The 8,519-nt window shown below is 48.1% G+C and overlaps 2 protein-coding genes across 2 annotated transcripts; both read left to right on the forward strand.

Moving 5' to 3' along the window:
• Positions 1–4,127: 4,127 nt before the first annotated feature.
• Positions 4,128–5,938, forward strand: tpr (tracheal-prostasin). Its single transcript, XM_030387649.2, has 2 exons — positions 4,128–5,143; positions 5,196–5,938. Exons 1-2 carry the CDS (start codon positions 4,286–4,288, stop codon positions 5,511–5,513), a joined length of 1,176 nt encoding a protein of 391 aa, XP_030243509.1. The 5' UTR covers positions 4,128–4,285; the 3' UTR covers positions 5,514–5,938.
• Positions 5,939–5,953: 15 nt separating this feature from the next.
• LOC115563929 (trypsin-1) lies at positions 5,954–7,274 on the forward strand. The gene has a single exon (XM_030387654.2). The coding sequence runs from the start codon at positions 6,082–6,084 to the stop codon at positions 7,213–7,215; it is 1,134 nt and encodes a 377-aa protein (XP_030243514.2). The 5' UTR covers positions 5,954–6,081; the 3' UTR covers positions 7,216–7,274.
• Positions 7,275–8,519: the final 1,245 nt, after the last annotated feature.

Consider the following 8,519-nt stretch of genomic DNA (forward strand, 5'->3'; position numbering starts at 1 on the left):
AATTAATTTATTATGAGGTTTGCGTGAGGCAGTCTCGTTGCATGCCACAGCCACTCGAGAGTTGCATGCAAATTATTGCTAGTTGAGCATGTCCCGAAATTGTATCCTCCAGCTGCAGCAACAACTCATAATCGACAAAATTCGCGTGCTGGCCAACTTGCAACTTGCAACTTGCGACTTGCGACTTGCGACTTGCAGCTTGGAAGCGCCGCAAGTTTAGCAGCAACTCGAAACTTTTCCCGTCCACCATGGCATGGCTGGCATGGCAAGCATTGTGGCAGTCTGTTCTTTGACCTTCATGTCAGTTGCCAATAGAAACGATTGCAGTATTATTACGCCAGCTGCAACATGTGTTGCATGCCCATTGATGAGGCACCTTTCAGCGCCTGCCTTTCCTTAGACTTCCCTTTAAATCTAACACTGTAAGCAGCCAACTTTTGCTGCCTCATACAGAGCTCTCGCTGCTGCTTCATTTGGGCTTGAATACAAACGAATTGCCAGCGGCTACGCTGACCACGTCGGAGTCCTTTGGACCACCGCACACCTTTCACCAGGATGCCAAAGAGCGCATTGGCTTAATTTGTATGAATGCCAAAATGCAAAGTGCCGGCAAAATAAAAAAAAATGTATATATATATATGTATATGTATTGAAATAAAACTGAAAGCGCAAATGGAATAACTAATTAAATTTTTCGACTGCAAATGAACAAAGTTGCCTGCACCACCGCAGAGCAACGTGCACGAGCAAGAGTCAGACAGTGGCTTCTGTTGGGGCAGTTAACTGTTAACTGCCAGCTACCAACTACCAGTTTAATTAACTTGGCTTATAAAATTTTATGCTAACTCGCAGCGCGCATAGCAAAGCATTATCTATGCGATATAATAGTTGGCCATAAAGGTTGTCTATGCAAATATGTTGCAATATCTCTGTTGCCACTCAATTGCCGTTGGCCTTAATGGAATCCATCCACCCCGCAGCCTCTTGGTTCCGGTCTGCAAGGGTTGCCGTGGCATCTCCCCATCCGCCACCTCCTGTACATAAATCAGGAGTGAAATTTTTACACGCAGCCAACAGTCTGTGAAAATTTCATTTTCATGTACCGCGACATGTACATATCCAGACTTCGCTCAGTTTCCCGGCTTCCCAGCTTCCCGGCTTACCGACTCCTGCTCCGAAAAGGCCAAATTGAAGGGTCACAGCAACACGGTTTTAATTGTTTTTTGAGGTTTTTCGGACAATATTCAAAGGGAGTAATTTAAATTCCAGTTTGTAGCCCGTAGCGGTGTTTTTTCCCCTTTTTTTCTGGCTCGAACCTTTGTGGCTGACAACTGCCCAGCCCAAGCAGCGAGCGAGCCAGCCGGCACATTTTACAGCATTTTTGAAATATTGAAAATTTATTTAAAAAAAAATCATGTTTTTTATAATTTAACATTTTAGCTGTAGATGAATAGAGAAATAGAGGAATATAGTTTTTATTTTTATATGATCACTTAATAGTTTCTATGGATATAAAAATGATATAAATTAACTATTGTCTTTAATAATTTTTAAAATATGCATGCATACATACAAGTCTTTTTTCGTTTGATCTCCTAATCCATATCTCTCTCTCTCTCTCTCTCTCTCTGTCTTTATTATCTTTGTGCCACTCTCTCACTTTCTTTCTGTTTCTTTCTCACACACACATACAACACTCACACTTACATACTCACTCTTTTTATCGTTTAATCAGTCTCCCTCCCTCTATCTCTCTTCCTATCTCTCTCTCGCTTCCTTTCTCTCTCACTCCATTCTCTCTCTCTCTCTCTATCTCTATCTCCCGCTATCTTCTGCACACAATTACATACTCACTCTGTCAATCATACTATTTCTCTCTCTACCTCACACACAGCGATTCTCTCCTTCTCTCTCTTTGCCTGGATCTCACTCTCCCTCTTTACTATCTCCCTCTATCTCTCTCGCTCTCACTCTCTCTCTCTCTCTCTCTCTCTCTCTCTCTCTCTCTCTCTCTCTCTATCTCTCTCTCTCTATCTCTCTCTATTCCAACATCCCACATTAGATCTGATTAATCAAGAGCGCATCATCATCTTCCTTCTTCACCTGCCTTTGCATTGATCACCAATCATTCATTCAGTCAGTCACTTTTATGCATCCACATAGTTAATATTCATTATATTCGCAATCTGTCGCATAGCTCAAATGGATGTATAGCTCACTCGATATCGCTCTAATTGCTGTCCCGAAGCTTATTTAATACCCGCTCGCTAGTAGCATCCCGTCTGCATTTAACATAGCCTATTAACATATCTGGCAACGTGTGCGCTGTCCCAGGCCCTGGGTATCCCGCTCTGCCCAACAATCCAATGCCAGGGAGTGGGTTCGATGTCAGACTCTGTTGGTGGTCACGTTTCGAAGCCAGGGCAACGAGACAGCCTTGCATAATTGCGCCGCCAAGTGCAGGTCTGCAGTTCTACTACCTCATCGCATAAATAACCCAACCGGCGCACACACACATGGAAATACTTTTATTTTAAATATATACACACATACACATACGTGTGTATGTGTATGATGTTTGGCTTTTTGTCTAGTATGGCTATTATGCAAATGGTACTTTGTTTTAACTGCGGTTGGCATTGATGACTATGGCTGAGACCAAAGCTGAGCTCGACATTAGTTCGTCATCAGCATTGGTCTCCCTCTCTCTCCCTCTCGCTCTCTCTTTCTCTCTCTCTCGCCACATTACCCGGACAATTAATATGCCAAGTGTTATGTGTGCGCATACTAATGACTTTTTCCAGTGGCCCGTCAACCGCCCAACCATCTGCAACTGCATCTGCATCTGACTTGTGGCGAGCTCATCTGTCAACTGTGGCCATCTATCAATAAACGTTCAACTGCCCGACTAAACGGCGCAGTCGCAACTGCCCAGCCCAACCCACACACACGCACACACACACACACACACCCTCATTACAAGTTTTTATTGTCGGGGGGCTGGCTACTTGAGCCATACCCAGTTATACATATCTCCGCCTCTGACTCACTCACAGCTCGGCCAGGCACGCATTGAGCTGTCCCACAATTGTTGAGGCACAGAACGAGCAGAGCGGACAGCCGACAGCCGACAGACGACTCATGCCCCACTCTCACACACGCGAGTGGCGCTGCCCCTAAATCGAGTTTTAAATAGATTTTTTTTTGTTACTCCTTAAGTGCACTTAAAAGTTTTACGAGCGCCGTTGTTAGCATAAGGTAACTGCATTAGATAGAGCTCTAATAGAGTTTCGACAGTTGTAAAAATGTATCTATTTACAAGTAAATGAAGTATTAGCTTTGCTAAATGCATTAAATACGCCTCAAGGCAGTGTATTTACCAAGTCAGCCACGTAAAAGAGCATAAAAACCCGATAAAATGTATATACACATATATTTATTTCAACAAACAAATACTGGGGCTATACAAACAAAAGGCACACACATCGAGCAACAACAATAAAATAAATCAAAAGAAAGTAAAATGACGACGCGTCGCTCCATCGAGCTGCGAATCTACAGCATATCAAAATGTATTTCAATAAAATCAGCGGCGAGAGAAAAACTTTCGCTACTTCAGTGGCAAAAACAAAAGCAACAACAACAACCGAAATCTATATGACAAAGAGAGAGAAAAAAAGTGGAGAACATACATACATATTTATGCAGCTAGACGAATAACAAATGCGCTTCCATTTCAAAGAAATAAATCAAATAAAACCCGTTTGGGCCAGGCGAAAGAATTCAAATAAATCTGCAAATTGAATAGCGGAATTCAATAGATTATAATATTTGATATGAATATCTAATATTTGAATAAGCTTTTAATTGCTTCAGTTAACAGAACTCTGCAGAATTCTATAGGGTATAAAAAGCCGTTGACTGAAGGTAAAAAATTTGTGTGATATTGTGTTGAGTGAAGTATTATTATCATGGTCAAACCGGCGTGGCCTACGCATGCGCAGAATACAAAACCACACTCACACACACACACACACACACACACACACACATACATCTATACGTGTGTATGAGTTTGTAGATTGGCAAAGTGGACGTGCCACAGGCCAGAACCACTTTTTTTTTTTGTGTGTGGCTTGTAATGTGAATTTCGGTGAAATGTTTGTCGCTGGCTTTCAAATTTGTGGCTGGCTTTTCAGTTTGCATCGAGCCACACGAGTTGGTGGTGTCGCTAGAGCGTAGAGAAAGCCACCGAACAAACTTTTTTCTTCCAACATTAGCAAAGATGACTTGGAGCAGTTTGCCGCTGCTGCTGCCGCTGTTGCTGCTGCTGCTGATCGGATCGGGTGCCTCGCAGCAGTACAACGCATCAGCGCTGTCGGCGGTTGGCCCAGCGCCCGTATCGCCCGTGCTGAAGCAGTCCCAGAACACGTTCGTTCAATGGGTTCTATCACTGCTGCCGCAGCGTCCCGGCGCCGCCGTCGAGAGCGTTACAATTGCCGCGCTGAGCAGCTCGGCAACGACGCCCACTGCGACGCCAGCTGCGGCGTCGACAACCTCAACGACCGCCGCACCAAGCACAACAACTAGAGCAACAACCACAACGACCACAGCAGCGCCCACAACAACGCGAAGGGTAACGACGCCGGCGCCGCCGACGCTGAGTCCGCCGAGGAACTGCAGCGACTGCGTCTGCGGCGTGGCCAACATCCAGAAGCGCATCGTGGGCGGGCAGGAGACGGAGGTGCATCAGTATCCCTGGGTGGCCATGCTGCTCTACGGCGGACGCTTCTACTGCGCCGGCTCCCTGCTCAACGATCAGTACCTGCTGACCGCCTCGCACTGCGTCTACGGCTTCCGCAAGGAGCGCATTTCGGTGCGCCTGCTGGAGCACGATCGCAAGATGTCGCATATGCAGAAGATCGATCGCAAGGTCGCCGAGGTGATCACCCATCCCAAGTACAATGCCCGCAACTATGACAACGACATTGCCATCATCAAGCTGGACGAGCATGTGGAGTTCAACGAGGTGCTCCATCCCGTCTGCATGCCGACGCCCGGGCGCAGCTTCAGGGGAGAGATCGGCGTCGTCACCGGCTGGGGCGCCCTCAAGGTGGGTGGGCCCACCTCGGACACGCTGCAGGTAAGCTGGAACGACTCGATCGAAGCAACTCGCGGCTAACGATTCCTTGCAGGAGGTTCAGGTGCCCATTTTGTCGCAAGACGAGTGCCGCAAGAGCCGCTACGGCAACAAGATCACGGACAACATGCTCTGCGGCGGCTACGACGAGGGCGGCAAAGACTCCTGCCAGGGCGACAGCGGCGGCCCCCTGCACATCGTGCCCAATGGCACCAGAGAGTATCAAATCGCTGGCGTCGTGTCGTGGGGCGAGGGCTGCGCCAAGGCTGGCTATCCAGGTGTCTATGCGCGAGTGAATCGCTACGGCACCTGGATCAAGAACCTCACCAAACAGGCCTGCCTCTGCCAGCAGGAGACCAAGAAGATCAAGTAACTTGGTGCAGAGCTCGCGCAGTACACTTGCTTTGGCAGCATGAGGATGAGGATGTGAGGCGACTGAATGAATACTCTATAATTATCACTGCGTATTTATTTATTGTTTATGATATGACCTCACTCAATCGGATTTGCCTTGATTGGACGAAATTCAAGTTTTTTCTTTGGAAAACTTTCGTTATTTTTCGTGATATATCAACCAAAAGATTCCAGACATAAGACACCAAACGGAAAGTTTAGTTTTTTAATGGCAAAAAGAAAACTAATTTCTTTCTCAAAATTATGTTAAAATTGATCTAAATTATGTGAAATGTTAGCAAAGGCCTCTGCAAGTGTATCAAAGACTTCGACTCGTCGAAGATATTTTATTTACTTATTCTCCTTATTTATTAAATCAAGAACTAGAAAACAAAAATCAGAAAATCTCTTGGGTATTTATAGAGCTGCAGCATTCCAGCATGTGGAATGGCAATAACCTTAGCTGGGTCCGGTTTGGCGGCTGGTCTAGCCAGTTCTGCAGCCGGTCGAGGCCGGCCTAGGGTTCTGCTGGCTGGGCATTGGCAGGGATGCGCCAATTCAGTTGCCAATTGCCAGTTGGCCAGCTTAGTTCGCTTACCAGAATGAGATACATTTGCCTGCTTGTCTCAGTGGTGGGCCTAGCCCTGGCCACGCCCAGTCTGCGCAGCGCCTCGGAGCCGGCCAAGATATTGGAGTCGCTGAACAGTATGCGACAGAACAGCTTCCTGGACTGGATCATATCCGTGCTGGGTCCGGACTACCCTGAGACGGGCGTGTCGCCCGCCAAGCGGGAGTGCCCGGCCTGTGGCTGCGGCAACATCAATACGCGCCATCGCATCGTCGGCGGGCAGGAGACGGAGGTGCACGAGTATCCCTGGATGGCCATGCTGATGTGGTTCGGCAGCTTCTATTGTGGTGCCACGCTGGTCAACGATCAGTACGCCCTGACGGCGGCCCACTGCGTCAACGGCTTCTACCATCGGCTGATCACGGTGCGCCTGCTGGAGCACAATCGGCAGGACAGCAATGTGAAGATCGTGGACAGGCGAGTGGCTCACGTGCTCGTCCATCCCAACTACAGCACACTCAACTTCGACAGCGACATTGCACTCATCCGGTTCAATGAGCCCGTGCGTCTAGGCATCGACATGCATCCCGTTTGCCTGCCCACGCCCACGCAGACCTTTGCTGGCCAAACGGCAGTGGTCACCGGCTGGGGCGCTCTCAGCGAGGGTGGGCCCATCTCCGATACTCTGCAGGAGGTTGAGGTGCCCGTGCTGTCGCAGGAGGAGTGCCGTGAGACCAACTATGGCGCCGACAAGATCACCGACAACATGATCTGTGCCGGCTACGTGGAGCAGGGCGGCAAGGACTCCTGCCAGGGCGACAGCGGCGGACCCATGCACGTGATTGACGAGAAGCAAACCTATCAACTCGCTGGCATCGTCTCCTGGGGCGAGGGCTGCGCCAAGCCCGGCTCACCCGGCGTCTACACGCGCGTGAGCAACTTCAACGAGTGGATAGCGGCCAACACGCGCGACTCGTGCGCCTGCAGCCAGTCCGAGGAGTCCTCGCCAGCCGAAAGTGCCACCACAACCACTGAGCAACCAGAGCAGCCAGAGATGGCCACGGCTCAGACCAGCGAAGGCCCCGAAGTGCAAGAGGCCGAGTTGCCTGTCTAATCTCATTTTTTGATAAATGCTGATATATTCATTTCAATAAAGGCAATGCCCAGATCATATATCTCTCTCTCTCTCTCTCTCTTCTCATAAATGGGTGGAAACTCAACTTCCAATTTTACATTTGTCAAGTGAGCGAAGTTTGTAGCTATGTCTCATTGATGCATTTCATAATACTATTCGATTGCCGTAGTCAACACTGGCGTTTGACATTTCAGTTGAAAGAAAAGTTTGCTAACCACAGACAACATTTACCACGATGTCCTCTGCAAATATCGCATACAATGAGCGTGACCAGCATGCAGAATATTAAGGCAATATGCTGCACTTCATTAGGGACCATCAAATGCGTTGGTCTACAGGTTGGAGGAGGAGGTCCGCCCGTTGTCAGCCAGGAGAATGTTTAGACGACTCTGCTGTGAGCACGCTCTACATGAAGAGCAACTGGCGAATCTTGGGCAGCAGATATCGTCCCTTTACTTGACCTGGGCGCGGCCGCCGTCAAATGAAATCTCTGCAGAGGAGCTGGCCAGAGAACGTCGAAAATGTACGGAGACTGAACTGAAGCAATTGATATATTTAGGTATAAGCAATGCAATTCATTTACGGGCACAGCGAAGAGTACTATCGTGGCTTCAGCCGCAACATTGGCAAACTGGGCTTGGTCTATGCCCTCAAAGTCTTCACTGTACTTCAAGTACTTCTAAAATTTCCAAATTTCTATTGCCTATAGCGTATCAGACACGTGGTCAGGCACCTTTTTCTGTGGAATGTAAAGTAATTCAGCCGCCTCAGTTGAAGCCACAGCCGATGGATGCCTTGAGCTGGTGGTCCGAGTGCTGCTTGAAGGATGTCAACGATATTTACATAGCTCAAGCCGACAGCTCTGGACATGGACTCATGTAAGATAATATTAGTCATACGGCTAAATGAGATTTACTCTTCTGATAAAGCTACTTCGACCTGCACCGTGTCATAAAGCTGGACAATCCTGATCATCAGCTCCATTATATTGGCCGTCCCGGCGTACTTACATTCAGCCTGATTGCGAGCAGACATTCATATCAGATTGGTTTCGCCAGATGCTGGATAAGCCACAAGGAAGTATATCCCAAAATGCGAACGCATAAGCGATCAAATAAAAGTTCTTTAAATTGAGCAAGTCGCTGGCAAGCATTTAACTTCTTCGGGCCCACTCAGCAAGGTGTTGTTGCTTGGCTGCCATCGAGCGACACGCACAGGCCGCAGACACAACGCGGACACAACAATCTGACCCTCGGGTGACTCAGTTGTTATTGTTCTCTCGC

This window comes from Drosophila navojoa, chromosome 5 (genome assembly GCF_054131105.1).
Source record: "Drosophila navojoa isolate 15081-1374.11 chromosome 5, UAZ_NAV_1.0, whole genome shotgun sequence".
Classification (NCBI taxonomy): domain Eukaryota; kingdom Metazoa; phylum Arthropoda; class Insecta; order Diptera; family Drosophilidae; genus Drosophila; species Drosophila navojoa.